Genomic DNA, 16,551 nt, shown 5'->3' on the forward strand with positions numbered 1-16,551 from the left:
GTCACGTCTACCCTCCTGTCACGTCAACCCTCCTGTCACGTCTACCCTCCTGTTACCTGTCACGTCTACCCTCCTGTTACATGTCACGTCTACCCTCCTGTTACCTGTCACGTCTACCCTCCTGTTACCTGTCACGTCTACCCTCCTGTTACCTGTCACGTCTACCCTCCTGTTACCTGTCACGTCTACCCTCCTGTTACCTGTCACGTCTACCCTCCTGTTACCTGTCACGTCTACCCTCCTGTCACGTCTACCCTCCAGTCACGTCTACCCTCCTGTTACCTGTCACGTCTACCCTCCTGTCACGTCTACCCTCCTGTTACCTGTCACGTCTACCCTCCTGTCACGTCTACCCTCCTGTTACCTGTTACGTCTACCCTCCTGTCACGTCTACCCTCCTGTCACGTCTACCCTCCTGTTACCTGTCACGTCTACCCTCCTGTTACCTGTCACGTCTACCCTCCTGTCACGTCTCTACCCTCCTGTTACGTCTACCCTCCTGTTACGTCTACCCTCCTGTCACGTCTACCCTCCTGTTACGTCTACCCTCCTGTTACGTCTACCCTCCTGTTACGTCTACCCTCCTGTTACGTCTACCCTCCTGTTACCTGTTACGTCTACCCTCCTGTTACGTCTACCCTCCTGTTACGTCTACCCTCCTGTTACCTGTCACGTCTACCCTCCTGTCACGTCAACCCTCCTGTTACATCAACCCTCCTGTCACATCTACCCTCCTGTCACGTCTACCCTCCTGTCACGTCTACCCTCCTGTCACGTCTACCCTCCTGTCACGTCTACCCTCCTGTCACGTCTACCCTCCTGTCACGTCAACCCTCCTGTTACGTCTACCCTCCTGTTACCTGTCACGTCTACCCTCCTGTTACCTGTCACGTCTACCCTCCTGTTACGTCTACCCTCCTGTTACCTGTCACGTCTACCCTCCTGTCACGTCAACCCTCCTGTTACCTGTCACGTCTGCCCTCCTGTCACGTCTGCCCTCCTGTCACGTCTACCCTCCTGTCACGTCTACCCTCCTGTTACCTGTCACGTCTACCCTCCTGTCACGTCTACCCTCCTGTCACGTCTACCCTCCTGTTACCTGTCACGTCTACCCTCCTGTCACGTCTACCCTCCTGTCACGTCTACCCTCCTGTCACGTCTACCCTCCTGTTACCTGTCACGTCTACCCTCCTGTCACGTCTACCCTCCTGTCACGTCTACCCTCCTGTCACGTCAACCCTCCTGTCACGTCTACCCTCCTGTCACGTCTACCCTCCTGTCACGTCTACCCTCCTGTTACCTGTCACGTCTACCCTCCTGTCACGTCTACCCTCCTGTCACGTCTACCCTCCTGTCACGTCTACCCTCCTGTCACGTCAAATCAAATCAAATCAAATCAAATCAAATCAAATTTTATTTGTCACATACACATGGTTGGCAGATGTTAATGCGAGTGTAGCGAAATGCTTGTGCTTCTAGTTCCGACAATGCAGTAATAACGAGCAAGTAATCTAACTAACAATTCCAAAAAAAACTACTGTCTTATACACAGTGTAAGGGGATAAAGAATATGTACATAAGGATATATGAATGAGTGATGGTACAGAGCAGCATAGGCAAGATACAGTAGATGATATCGAGTACAGTATATACATATGAGATAAGTATGTAAACCAAGTGGCATAGTTAAAGTGGCTAGTGATACATGTATTACATAAGGATGCAGTCGATGATATAGAGTACAGTATCAACGTATGCATATGAGATGAACAATGTAGGGTAAGTAACATTATATAAGGTAGCATTGTTTAAAGTGGCTAGTGATATATTTACATCATTTCCCATCAATTCCCATGATTAAAGTGGCTGGAGTAGAGTCAGTGTCATTGACAGTGTGTTGGCAGTAGCCACTCAATGTTAGTGGTGGCTGTTTAACAGTCTGATGGCCTTGAGATAGAAGCTGTTTTTCAGTCTCTCGGTCCCAGCTTTGATGCACCTGTACTGACCTCGCCTTCTGGATGACAGCGGGGTGAACAGGCAGTGGCTCGGGTGGTTGATGTCCTTGATGATCTTTATGGCCTTCCTGTAGCATCGGGTGGTGTAGGTGTCCTGGAGGGCAGGTAGTTTGCCCCCGGTGATGCGTTGTGCAGACCTCACTACCCTCTGGAGAGCCTTACGGTTGAGGGCGGTGCAGTTGCCATACCAGGCGGTGATACAGCCCGCCAGGATGCTCTCGATTGTGCATCTGTAGAAGTTTGTGAGTGCTTTTGGTGACAAGCCGAATTTCTTCAGCCTCCTGAGGTTGAAGAGGCGCTGCTGCGCCTTCCTCACGATGCTGTCTGTGTGAGTGGACCAATTCAGTTTGTCTGTGATGTGTATGCCGAGGAACTTAAAACTTGCTACCCTCTCCACTACTGTTCCATCGATGTGGATGGGGGTGTTCCCTCTGCTGTTTCCTGAAGTCCACAATCATCTCCTTAGTTTTGTTGACGTTGAGTGTGAGGTTATTTTCCTGACACCACACTCCGAGGGCCCTCACCTCCTCCCTGTAGGCCGTCTCGTCGTTGTTGGTAATCAAGCCTACCACTGTTGTGTCGTCCGCAAACTTGATGATTGAGTTGAGGCGTGCATGGCCACGCAGTCGTGGGTGAACAGGGAGTACAGGAGGGGGCTCAGAACGCACCCTTGTGGGGCCCCAGTGTTGAGGATCAGCGGGGAGGAGATGTTGTTGCCTACCCTCACCACCTGGGGGCGGCCCGTCAGGAAGTCCAGTACCCAGTTGCACAGGGCGGGGTCGAGACCCAGGGTCTCGAGCTTGATGACGAGCTTGGAGGGTACTATGGTGTTGAATGCCGAGCTGTAGTCGATGAACAGCATTCTCACATAGGTATTCCTCTTGTCCAGATGGGTTAGGGCAGTGTGCAGTGTGGTTGAGATTGCATCGTCTGTGGACCTATTTGGGCGGTAAGCAAATTGGAGTGGGTCAAGGGTGTCAGGTAGGGTGGAGGTGATATGGTCCTTGACTAGTCTCTCAAAGCACTTCATGATGACGGATGTGAGTGACACGTCTACCCTCCTGTCACGTCTACCCTCCTGTTACCTGTCACGTCTACCCTCCTGTCACGTCTACCCTCCTGTTACGTCTACCCTCCTGTTACGTCTACCCTCCTGTCACGTCTACCCTCCTGTCACGTCTACCCTCCTGTTACGTCTACCCTCCTGTTACGTCTACCCTCCTGTTACGTCTACCCTCCTGTTACGTCTACCCTCCTGTTACGTCTACCCTCCTGTTACGTCTACCCTCCTGTTACGTCTACCCTCCTGTCACGTCTACCCTCCTGTCACGTCTACCCTCCTGTTACGTCTACCCTCCTGTTACGTCTACCCTCCTGTTACGTCTACCCTCCTGTTACGTCTACCCTCCTGTTACGTCTACCCTCCTGTCACGTCTACCCTCCTGTAACGTCTACCCTCCTGTCACATCTACCCTCCTGTTACGTCTACCCTCCTGTTACGTCTACCCTCCTGTCACATCTACCCTCCTGTTACGTCTACCCTCCTGTCACGTCTACCCTCCTGTCACGTCTACCCTCCTGTTACCTGTTACGTCTACCCTCCTGTCACGTCTACCCTCCTGTTACCTGTCACGTCTACCCTCCTGTTACCTGTCACGTCTACCCTCCTGTCACGTCTACCCTCCTGTCACGTCTACCCTCCTGTCACGTCTACCCTCCTGTTACCTGTCACGTCTACCCTCCTGTTACCTGTCGCGTCTACCCTCCAGTCGCGTCTACCCTCCTGTTACGTCTACCCTCCTGTCACGTCTACCCTCCTGTTACGTCTACCCTCCTGTCACGTCTACCCTCCTGTTACGTCTACCCTCCTGTCACGTCAACCCTCCTGTCACGTCTACCCTCCTGTTACGTCTACCCTCCTGTCACGTCTACCCTCCTGTTACGTCTACCCTCCTGTTACGTCTACCCTCCTGTCACGTCTACCCTCCTGTTACGTCTACCCTCCTGTCACGTCAACCCTCCTGTCACGTCTACCCTCCTGTCACGTCTACCCTCCTGTTACGTCTACCCTCCTGTTACGTCTACCCTCCTGTTACGTCTACCCTCCTGTCACGTCTACCCTCCTGTTACCTGTCACGTCTACCCTCCTGTCACGTCTACCCTCCTGTCACGTCTACCCTCCTGTCACGTCTACCCTCCTGTCACATCTACCCTCCTGTTACCTGTCACGTCTACCCTCCTGTCACATCTACCCTCCTGTTACCTGTCACGTCTACCCTCCTGTCACGTCAACCCTCCTGTCACGTCTACCCTCCTGTCACGTCTACCCTCCTGTCACGTCTACCCTCCTGTCACGTCTACCCTCCTGTCACGTCTACCCTCCTGTTACGTCTACCCTCCTGTTACCTGTCACGTCTACCCTCCTGTCACGTCTACCCTCCTGTCACGTCTACCCTCCTGTTACGTCTACCCTCCTGTTACCTGTCACGTCTACCCTCCTGTTACCTGTCACGTCTACCCTCCTGTCACGTCTACCCTCCTGTCACGTCTACCCTCCTGTCACGTCTACCCTCCTGTCACGTCTACCCTCCTGTCACGTCTACCCTCCTGTTACGTCTACCCTCCTGTTACCTGTCACGTCTACCCTCCTGTCACGTCTACCCTCCTGTCACGTCTACCCTCCTGTCACGTCTACCCTCCTGTTACGTCTACCCTCCTGTTACCTGTCACGTCTACCCTCCTGTCACGTCTACCCTCATGTTACGTCTACCCTCCTGTTACCTGTCACGTCTACCCTCCTGTCACGTCTACCCTCCTGTCACGTCTACCCTCCTGTCACGTCTACCCTCCTGTCAAGTCTACCCTCCTGTCACGTCTACCCTCCTGTCACGTCTACCCTCCTGTCACGTCTACCCTCCTGTCACGTCTACCCTCCTGTCACGTCTACCCTCCTGTTACCTGTCACGTCTACCCTCCTGTCACGTCTACCCTCCTGTCACGTCTACCCTCCTGTCACGTCTACCCTCCTGTCACGTCTACCCTCCTGTTACGTCTACCCTCCTGTCACGTCTACCCTCCTGTCACGTCTACCCTCCTGTCACGTCTACCCTCCTGTTACGTCTACCCTCCTGTCACGTCTACCCTCCTGTCACGTCAACCCTCCTGTTACCTGTCACGTCTACCCTCCTTTCACGTCTACCCTCCTGTCACGTCTACCCTCCTGTTACCTGTCACGTCTACCCTCCTGTTACGTCTACCCTCCTGTTACGTCTACCCTCCTGTCACGTCTACCCTCCTGTTACGTCTACCCTCCTGTCACGTCTACCCTCCTGTCACGTCTACCCTCCTGTTACGTCTACCCTCCTGTTACGTCTACCCTCCTGTCACGTCTACCCTCCTGTTACGTCTACCCTCCTATTACGTCTACCCTCCTGTTACCTGTCACGTCTACCCTCCTGTCACGTCTACCCTCCTGTTACGTCTACCCTCCTGTCACGTCTACCCTCCTGTCACGTCTACCCTCCTGTCACGTCTACCCTCCTGTCACGTCTACCCTCCTGTCACGTCTACCCTCCTGTCACGTCTACCCTCCTGTTACCTGTCACGTCTACCCTCCTGTCACGTCTACCCTCCTGTCACGTCTACCCTCCTGTCACGTCTACCCTCCTGTCACATCTACCCTCCTGTCACGTCTACCCTCCTGTCACGTCTACCCTCCTGTCACGTCTACCCTCCTGTCACGTCTACCCTCCTCCATAGTGTATGACAGAGTTCTTCAGCATGTTTATTCGCAATTATCCAACATCCCCTTCAGATCTATTGTTCAATTTATATGTTGAGAAAGCAGATAATGACAAAGAGCTTGTGAAAGACATCAAAAGGGTTTCAAGTCAAACTCCTCGTTCAGGCCAAAGAGGAGACACTGTGTTCAGCCTGTGGATCCAGAAAGATTCCCTTTTGAAGAAGATTTCAATGTCCCCTTCCCCTGCAGGACATCTTTACCATTTCTAGTCCAATGAGAGAACTAATAGGATGCCCAGCTTGTACAAAATGAGCAGGAACTAGATTTTTGTTGGTCTCACCTGACCATATATTGCAGTTTTGTCATACAACCCAATGTCACAGATGTCTCAAGTTTTGAGGGAGCGTGCAGTAGGCATGCTGACTGCAGGAATGTCCACCAGAGCTGTTGCCAGATCATTTATTGTTCATTTATCTATCACAAGCCGCCTCAAAAGTTGTTTTAGATCATTTAGCAGTACATCCAACCGGCCTCACAACCGCAGACCATGTGAAACCACACCAGTCCAAGACCTCCACATCCGGATTCTTCAGCTGCGGGATGGTCTGAGACCAGCCACCCGGACAGCTGATGAAACTGTGGGTTCGCACAACCAAATAATTTCTGCACAAACTATCAGAAACCGTCTGAGGGAAGCTCATCTATGTGCTCGTCGTCCTCACCAGAGTCTTGACCTGAATGCAGTTTGGCGTGGTAACCGACTTCAGTGGGACAAATGCTCACCTTCGATGACCACTGGCATGCTGGAGAAGTGTGCACTTCACGGATGAATCCCAGTTTCAACTGTACCAGGCAGATGGCAGACATGTGGCCAAGTGGTTTGCTGATTTTAACGTTGTGAACAAAGTGCCCCATGGTGGTGGTGGTGTGGTTAAGGTATGGGCAGGCATAAGCTACGAACAACAAACACAATTGCATTTTATCGATGGCAATTTGAATGCACCGAGATAACGTGAGGAGATCCTGAGGCCCATTGTTGTGTCATTCATCTGCCACCATCACCTCATGTTTCAGCATGATAATGCACGGACACAAGTCTCAAAGATCTGTACACAATTCCTGGAAGCTGAAAATGTCCCAGTTCTTCCATGGCCTGTATACTCACCAGACATGTCACCCATTGAGCATGTTTGGGATGCTCTGGATCAACGTGTATGACAGCGTGTTCCAGTTCCCTCCAATATCCAGGAACTTCCCACAGCCATTGAAGAGGAGTGGGACAACATTCCACAGGCCACATCAACTCTATGTGGAGGAGATGTGTCGCGCTGCATGAGGCAAATGGTCCCACCAGATAGCTTTTTTTTTTTTTTTTAAGATATCTGTGACCAACAAATGCATATCTGTATTCCCAGTCATGTGAAAGCCATAAATAAGGGCCTAGAAATTATTTAAATTGACTGGTTTCGTTCTATGAAAATGTTGCATGTTGCGTTTGATATTTTTGATCAGTGTAAATGTGTGATTTGGGCTGTTCTCCACAGGGCTATGCAGTGATGAACTTCGTAGTGAAGTACACCCCCGGCAGACAGGCCTACCTGAGACCCCATCACGACTCCTCCACATTCACCATCAACGTTGCTCTCAACAGCAAAGGAACTGACTTCCAGGTAAAACATTGTACTGAATCTCAACACAAACGTACACCACCCTATACATCTCCCTATACACCTCCATATACACCTCCCTCCCTATACATCTCCCTATACACCTCCCTATACACCTCCCTCCCTATACCCCTCCCTATACACCTCCCTATACACCTCCCTCCCTATACACCTCCCTATACACCTCCCTATACACCTCCCTCCCTATACACCTCCCTCCCTATACACCTCCCTATACTCTCCTCCCTGTACACCTCCCTATACACCTCCCTCCCTATACACCTCCCTATACACCTCCCTATACACCTCCCTATACACCTCCCTATACACCTCCCTCCCTATACACCTCCCTATACACCTCCCTATACACCTCCCTATACACCTCCCTCCCTATACACCTCCCTATACACCTCCCTATACACCTCCCTCCCTATACCACCTATACCCTCCCTATACACCTCCCTATACACCTCCCTATACACTCCCTATACACCTCCCTATACACCTCCCTCCCTATACACCTCCCTATACACCTCCCTATACACCTCTCCTCCCTATACACCTCCCTATACACCTCCCTATACACCTCCCTATACACCTCCCTATACACTCCTCCCTCCCTCCCTATACACCTCCCTATACACCTCCCCTATACACCTCCCTCCCTATACACCTCCCTATACACCTCCCTATACACCTCCCTATACACCTCCCTATACACCTCCTGCCTATACACCTCCCTATACACCTCCCTATACACCTCCCTCCCTATACAACTCCCTATACAACTCCCTATACACCTCCCTGCCTATACACCTCTCTATACACCTCCCTATACACCAACCTCCCTATACACCAACCTCCCTATACACCTCCCTATACACCTCCCTCCCTATACACCTCCCTATACACCTCCCTATACACCAACCTCCCTATACACCTCCCTCCCTATACACCTCCCTATACACCTCCCTATACCTCTCCCTCCCTATACACCTCCCTATACGTCTCCCTATACACCTCCCTATACACCTCCCTATACACCTCCCCTCCCTATACACCTCCCTATACACCTCCCTATACACCTCCCTATACACCTCCCTCCCTGTACACCTCCCTCCCTATACACCTCCCTATACTCCTCCCTATACACCTCCCTCCCTATACACCTCCCTATACACCTCCCTATACACCTCCATATACACCTCACTGTACACCTCCCTATACACCTCCCTATACACCTCCCTCCCTATACACCTCCCTCCCTATACACCTCCCTCCCTATACACCTCCCTATACACCTCCCTCCCTATACACCTCCCTCCCTGTACACCTCCCTATACACCTCCCTCCCTGTACACCTCCCTATACATCTCCCTCCCTGTACACTTCCCTATACTTCTCCCTATACACCTCCCTATACAACTCCCTATACACCTCCCTATACACCTCCCTCCCTATACACCTCCCTATACACCTCCCTATACACCTCCCTATATACCTCCCTTTACACCTCCCTATACTTCTCCTATACACCTCCCTCCCTATACACCTCCCCGTACACCTCCCTGTACACCTCCCTCCTGTACACCTCCCTCCCTATACACCTCCCTCCCTATACACCTCCCTCCCTATACACCTCCCTATACACCTCCCTGTACACCTCCCTCCCTGTACACCTCCCTGTACACCACAGTGTTCTGTTCTATCTCCTAGTGGACAGTGTTGTGTTCTATCTCCTAGTGGACAGTGTTCTGTTCTATCTCCTAGTGGACAGTGTTCTGTTCTATCTCCTAGTGGACAGTGTTGTGTTCTATCTCCTAGTGGACAGTGTTCTGTTCTATCCCCACAGTGCTGTGTTCTATCCCCACAGTGTTGTGTTCTATCCCCACAGTGTTGTGTTCTATCCCCACAGTGCTGTGTTCTATCCCCACAGTGTTGTGTTCTATCTCCACAGTGTTGTGTTCTATCCCCACAGTGTTGTGTTCTATCTCCACAGTGTTGTGTTCTATCTCCACAGTGTTGTGTTCTATCTCCACAGTGTTGTGTTCTATCTCCACAGTGTTGTGTTCTATCTCCTAGTGGACAGTGTTGTGTTCTATCTCCTAGTGGACAGTGTTCTGTTCTATCCCCACAGTGTTGTGTTCTATCCCCACAGTGTTGTGTTCTATCCCCACAGTGATGTGTTCTATCCCCACAATGTTATGTTCTATCTCCTAGTGGACAGTGTTGTGTTCTATCCCCACAGTGTTGTGGTCTATCCCCACAGTGATGTGTTATATCCCCACAGTGTTCTGTTCTATCTCCTAGTGGACAGTGTTGTGTTCTATCCCCACAGTGTTGTGTTCTATCTCCACAGTGTTGTGTTCTATCCCCACAGTGTTGTGTTCTATCCCCACAGTGTTGTGTTCTATCCCCACAGTGTTGTGGTCTATCTCCACAGTGTTGTGTTCTATCTCCACAGTGTTGTGTTCTATCTCCACAGTGTTGTGTTCTATCTCCACAGTGTTGTGTTCTTTCCCCCAGTGTTGTGTTCTATCCCCACAGTGTTCTGTTCTATCCCCACAGTGTTCTGTTCTATCCCCACAGTGTTGTGTTCTATCCCCACAGTGTTGTGTTCTATCTCCACAGTGTTGTGTTCTATCTCCACAGTGTTGTGTTCTATCCCCACAGTGTTCTGTTCTATCTCCACAGTGTTGTGTTCTATCCCCACAGTGTTGTGTTCTATCCCCACAGTGTTGTGTTCTATCCCCACAGTGTTGTGTTCTATCCCCACAGTGTTGTGTTCTATCCCCACAGTGTTGCGTTCTATCCCCACAGTGTTGTGTTCTATCCCCACAGTGTTCTGTTCTATCCCCACAGTGTTGTGTTCTATCCCCACAGTGTTCTGTTCTATCCCCAGTGTAGTAGCTACTATCTTGTCTCATCGCTACAACTCCCGTACGGGCTCGGCAGAGACGAAGGTTGAAAGTCATGCGTCCTCCGATACACAACCCAACCAAGCCGCACTGCTTCTTAACACAGCGAGCACTGGCCCACTGTGCCACCCGGGAGTGTGTTCTATGACATCGTTTGTAAATGATGTCTGATTGTTGGAGTGTGCCCCTGGCTATCTGTACATTTTTAAAACAAGAAAATGGTGCTGTCTGCTTCGCTTAATACAATGAGGGAAAAAAGTGTTTGATCCCCTGCTGATTTTGTACTTTTTGCCCACTGACAAAGAAATGATCAGTCTATCATTTTATTGGTAGGTTTATTTGAACAGTGAGAGACAGAATAACTGAGACTAGGAGCACTCCCTTTAAGAGCGTGCTCCTAATCTCAGCTCGTTACCTGTATAAAACACACCTGGGAGGCAGAAATCTTTCTGATTGAGAAGGGGGTCAAATACTTATTTCCCTCATTAAAATGCAAATCCATTTATAACATTTTTGACATGCGTTTTTCTGGATTTGTTTGTTGTTATTCTGTCTCTCACTGTTCAAATAAACCTACCATTACAATGATAGACTGATCATTTCTTTGTCAGTGGGCAAAACGTACAAAATCAGCAGGGGATCAAACACCTTTTCCCCTCACTGTACATAGAATTAAAAAGTATCTATACTTAAGTATTTGTTAGCAGTTACATTAACTTTTGAATACTTAAGTATATTTAAAACCAAATACTTTTAGACTTTTACTCAAGTAGTATTTTACTGGGTAACTTTCACTTTTACTTGATTAACTTTCTATTAAGGTATCTTTACTTTTAATCAAGTATGACAATTGGGTACTTTTTCCACCGCTGCCTCCCCCCTCTCCTCCCTCCTTTGCTCTCTCTGTCTCTCTCTCTCTGTCTCTCTCTCTCTCTCTCTGTCTCTCTCTCTCTCTCTCTCTCTGTCTCTGTCTCTCTCTCTCTCTCTGTCTCTGTCTCTCTCTCTCTGTCTCTCTCTCTCTCTCTCTCTCTCTCTCTCTCTCTGTCTCTCTCTCTCTCTGTCTCTCTCTCTCTCTTTCTCTCTCTCTCTCTCTCTCTCTCTCTCTCTCCAGGGTGGAGGCTGTCGGTTCCACAGGTATAACTGCTCTGTAGATTCTCCCAGGAAGGGCTGGAGTTTCATGCACCCAGGCCGTCTGACACACCTCCACGAAGGCCTGCCCACCACCAACGGAACTCGCTACATTGCTGTCTCCTTCATCGACCCTTGAACTCTACACTACGTTAGCATAGGATTTGATCAGGTTTCATTTTTGTAAAAAAAAAAAAGTTGTGTTTAAATTTGATCTATTTTGTTTGTAATGATAAAGTGCCTCATGTTGTACTTTATACATTTTTACTGATGCCAGTTACTGTACAAATAAATAAATAAATGAATATTTTAAAAAGACAAAGGAATTGTGGGTAATGTCATGCCAGAGTCAGACGATCCCCTTCATTTGAAACTCTCTGTCAAACAGAGTGTGGTGTCATGAAGGGACGTGAGGTCATCACTGTCAGTCAGCGGTTTAGGTTCCTTCTTCATCTTCATCTTCACTCTATACTGTAATAATCATTATTTATTAGTCAGCGATCCAACCCATACTCTTAAGGGAAAACATCTATGTGTTAAGGATTCATGCCAACGGGCATTCCTAACTTGTCTTAGCTGTTTTAATTCAATTACTTGTTTGTATGTTTCACATTAAGTTGTCTAGTTTTGGAACCATTTTCCATGTTCTGTCTACACCTTTTTGTAAACTTTGGGTTGCAGCTTGTTACCTGATGTTAATATGACCTACATGCCCAATGGAAATATATTTAAATTTTTGGTAACTTAGCACACGAGATAATAAAATATATGACATCGGAATTTAATATGAATTCTGTAATTCTAGTTCGATATTGATATGATTGTTTACATGGCAGGACAATAAAGGCGTTGATGTCGTTTCCTTCCTGAACTGAAACATTTTAGAGATGTTTACATTCTCTGAAAGTTGTTTGTGAATGAACTTTGAACCTAAGTTAACTTATTGTGAAATTGATGGAAACGGAATAAAATATGTTTAAAAAAAAAAAAAACGTGAAAAGCGATATTCTTTTTCACGCTTCCCTTCAACAGCATTTTGTTTGGAGAAATGATCCTTGATGACCCGATAGTCAACAGGAGACGTGGAAGTTCTAGCTACGAACAGCTTGTAGTTTCCTCCTCTATTGTCACTTCTATCTCTGCATTGCTTCAAGGAAAAGATTGCAATCTGTGGATGGAATTTAGACTCACTTCATCAGAAATGCCAATCTGTTCACCCGTATTCTGTTTTAAAAAAATGTCTCAAGAACAGTTCATCCCTCTTAATCACCCCTCACCAATACATACACACACACACACACACACACACACACACACACACACACACACACACACACACACACACACACACACACACACACACACACACACACACACACACACACACACACACACACACACACACACACACACACACACGTGCAGAATCAATCACTGGCAGTGAAGAATGCATGACCCCAGTTTGGCTAGGGAGTGGTACTATGCTTCACTGAGAGGTGGGTGGGGGTCTGTACTGTCTCTGTGTCGATGTGTAGAGTGACCCCAGTTTGGCTAGGGAATGGTACTATGCTTCACTGAGAGGTGGGTGGGGGTCTGTACTGTCTCTGTGTCGATGTGTAGAGTGAAGATTCAGTACACTGTGTAGAGTGAAGATTCAGTACACTGTATAGAGTGAATATTCAGTACACTGTGTAGAGTGAAGATTCAGTGTAGTTCAGTTTACCCAGAGTATTAGTGGGCACAAATGCATGCTAACCACCTGAAGGCAAGCTACAGCCTTCACACAGTTAGAGGGAGAAGTTGGAGAACGAGTGAGAAGTTGGAGGAAGAGGGAGAAGTTGGAGGATGAGGGAGAAGTTGGAGGACGAGGGAGAAGTTGGAGGACGAGGGAGAAGTTTGAGGATGAGGGAGAAGTTGGAGGATGAGGGAGAAGTTGGAGGTTGAGGGAGAAGTTGGAGGACAAGGGAGAAGTTGGAGGACGAGGGAGAAGTTGGAGGATGAGGGAGAAGTTGGAGGACGACGAGGGAGAAGTTGGAGGAAAACGAGGGAGAAGTTGGAGGACGAGGGAGTGTTGGAGGACGAGGGAGAGTTGGAGGAGGACGAGGGAGATGTTGGAGGAGGAAGAGGGAGTAGTTGGAGGAGGGAGAAGTTGGACGACGAGGGAGAAGTTGGAGGATGAGGGAGAAGTTGGAGGAGGACGAGGGAGAGGTTGGAGGAGGAAGAGGGCGAAGAGGAAGATGTTGGAGGGAGAAGATGGAGGACGAGGGAGAAGATGGAGGAAGAGGGAGAAGTTGGAGGAGAGGGAGAAGTCGGAGGAAGAGGGAGAAGTTGGAGGAGGAAGAGGGAGAAGTTGGAGGAGGAAGAGGGAGAAGAGGAAGAAGTTGGAGGAGGAAGAGGGTGAAGTTGGAGGAGGAAGAGGGAGAAGTTGGAGGAGGAAGAGGGAGAAGTTGGAGGAGGAAGAGGGAGAAGTTGGAGGAGGAAGAGGGAGAAGTTGGAGGAGGACGAGGGAGAAGTTGGAGGAGGAAGAGGGAGAAGTTGGAAGAGGAAGAGGGAGAAGATGGAGGATGAGGGAGAAGTTGGAGGAGGGCGAGGGAGAAGTTGGAGGAGGAAGAGGGAGAAGTTGGAAGAGGAAGAGGGAGAAGATGGAGGATGAGGGAGAAGTTGGAGGAGGAAGAGGGTGAAGTTGGAGGAGGGCGAGGGAGAAGTTGGAGGAGGAAGAGGGAGAATTTGGAGGAGGAAGAGGGTGAAGTTGGAGGAGGACGAGGGAGAAGTTGGAGGAGGAAGAGGGAGAAGTTGGAAGAGGAAGAGGGAGAAGATGGAGGATGAGGGAGAAGTTGGAGGACGAGGGAGAAGTTGGAGGATGAGGGAGAAGTTGGAGGACGAGGGGGAAGTTGGAGGAAGAGGGAGAAGTTGGAGGATGAGGGAGAAGTTGGAGGTAGAGGGAGAAGTTGGAGGATGAGGGAGAAGTTGGAGGACGACGAGGGAGAAGTTGGAGGAAAACGAGGGAGAAGTTTCAGGACGAGGGAGAGTTGGAGGACGAGGGAGAGTTGGAGGAGGACGAGGGAGAGGTTGGAGGAGGAAGAGGGCGAAGAGGAAGATGTTGGAGGGAGAAGATGGAGGACGAGGGAGAAGATGGAGGAAGAGGGAGAAGTTGGAGGAGAGGGAGAAGTCGGAGGAAGAGGGAGAAGTTGGAGGAGGAAGAGGGAGAAGTTGGAGGAGGAAGAGGGAGAAGAGGAAGAAGTTGGAGGAGGAAGAGGGTGAAGTTGGAGGAGGAAGAGGGATTAGTTGGAGGAGGAAGAGGGAGAAGTTGGAGGAGGAAGACGGAGAATTTGGAGGAGGAAGAGGGAGAAGTTGGAGGAGGACGAGGGAGAAGTTGGAGGAGGAAGAGGGAGAAGTTGGAAGAGGAAGAGGGAGAAGTTGGAGGAGGAAGAGGGAGAAGATGGAGGATGAGGGAGAAGTTGGAGGACGAGGGAGAAGTTGGAGGAGGAAGAGGGAGAAGTTGGAGGATGAGGGAGAAGTTGGAGGATGAGGGAGAAGTTGGAGGACGACGAGGGAGAAGTTGGAGGAAAACGAGGGAGAAGTTGGAGGACGAGGGAGTGTTGGAGGACGAGGGAGAGTTGGAGGAGGACGAGGGAGATGTTGGAGGAGGAAGAGGGAGTAGTTGGGGGAGGGAGTAGTTGGACGACGAGGGAGAAGTTGGAGGATGAGGGAGAAGTTGGAGGAGGACGAGGGAGAGGTTGGAGGAGGAAGAGGGCGAAGAGGAAGATGTTGGAGGGAGAAGATGGAGGACGAGGGAGAAGATGGAGGAAGAGGGAGAAGTTGGAGGAGAGGGAGAAGTCGGAGGAAGAGGGAGAAGTTGGAGGAGGAAGAGGGAGAAGAGGAAGAAGTTGGAGGAGGAAGAGGGTGAAGTTGGAGAAGGAAGAGGGAGAAGTTGGAGGAGGAAGAGGGAGAAGAGGAAGAAGTTGGAGGAGGAAGACGGTGAAGTTGGAGGAGGAAGAGGGAGAAGATGGAGGATGAGGGAGAAGTTGGAGGACGAGGGAGAAGTTGGAGGAGGAAGAGGGAGAAGTTGGAGGAGGACGAGGGAGAAGTCGGAGGAGGAAGAGGGAGAAGTTGGAAGAGGAAGAGGGAGAAGTTGGAGGAGGAAGAGGGAGAAGATGGAGGATGAGGGAGAAGTTTGAGGATGAGGGAGAAGTTGGAGGACAAGGGTGAAGTTGGAGGAGGGTGAGTGAGAAGTTGGAGGAGGATGAGTGAGAAGTTGGAGGAGGAAGAGTTAGAAGTTGGAGGAGGAAGAGGGAGAAGTTGGAGGAGGAAGAGGGAGTAGTTGGAGGGAGAGGGAGAATTTGGAGGGAGAGGAAGATGTTGGAGGAAGAGGGAGAAGTTGGAGGGAGAGGGAGACGTTGGAGGGAGAGGAAGACGTCGAAGGAAGAGGTTGGAGGAGGAGGGAGTAGTTGGAGAGTGAAGTTGGAGGGAGAGGAAGATGTTGGAGGAGGGAGAAGTTGGAGGAAGTGGAAGTAGTTGGAGGAAGAGGGTGTGTGGATGTGCATTTGTGTGTGTCTGGGGGGCAGCAGGTAGTTGGAGAGAGAGACCGTCACACCACCTGGGCGGCGCTAACGGGGCCCGTGTGTTTATTTATCTCGCCTTGACGCCATTTTACTTCTAGCAGTGAGATCATCCTTGTTATGAATTACTCTGGCCCGTAACTGACCTCAGAGCAGTGTACACAGAGACACACTTGCCACTTCCTATCTCTATCTACTCTTAAAACACAGGTCCTGGATCAGCTTACTCTGCCAGATCGTAACTTCCGAAATGAAAAAGGATTAAAATGTTCTTCAAATAACAGGTTTTCAACTGGGTTCAAGTCCAGAGACGGAAAAGGCCATCGTAAAATGCTGATTTTGTGGTAAATGAACAATTTATTAGTGTATTTTGCTCGGGTGTATTGTCTGGATGGAAGATCCACTTGAGGCCATGTGTCAGCCTCCTGGCAAACAGGTTTTTTGGTTAAACATCCTGGTACTTGGTAACGTTCGTGATGCCGTTGACCTTAACAAGGACCCCAGGACCAGTGGAAAGATCCA

General features: G+C 49.7%; 1 protein-coding gene across 2 annotated transcripts in view; it reads left to right on the forward strand.

Annotated features, from left to right (window-relative positions):
* Nucleotides 1-11,737, forward strand: part of plod2 (procollagen-lysine, 2-oxoglutarate 5-dioxygenase 2) — a 165,903-nt gene extending 154,166 nt beyond the window's left edge. For both annotated transcript variants that reach the window (XM_042298679.1, XM_042298680.1), the window contains 2 exons: nt 7,302-7,427; nt 11,454-11,737. In XM_042298679.1, coding sequence (XP_042154613.1) covers nt 7,302-7,427; nt 11,454-11,609 — 282 coding nt within the window. In that variant the 3' untranslated portion in view covers nt 11,610-11,737. The remainder of the gene's footprint in view (nt 1-7,301; nt 7,428-11,453) is intronic.
* Nucleotides 11,738-16,551: the final 4,814 nt, after the last annotated feature.

This window comes from Oncorhynchus tshawytscha, linkage group LG16 (genome assembly GCF_018296145.1).
Source record: "Oncorhynchus tshawytscha isolate Ot180627B linkage group LG16, Otsh_v2.0, whole genome shotgun sequence".
NCBI lineage: Eukaryota > Metazoa > Chordata > Actinopteri > Salmoniformes > Salmonidae > Oncorhynchus > Oncorhynchus tshawytscha.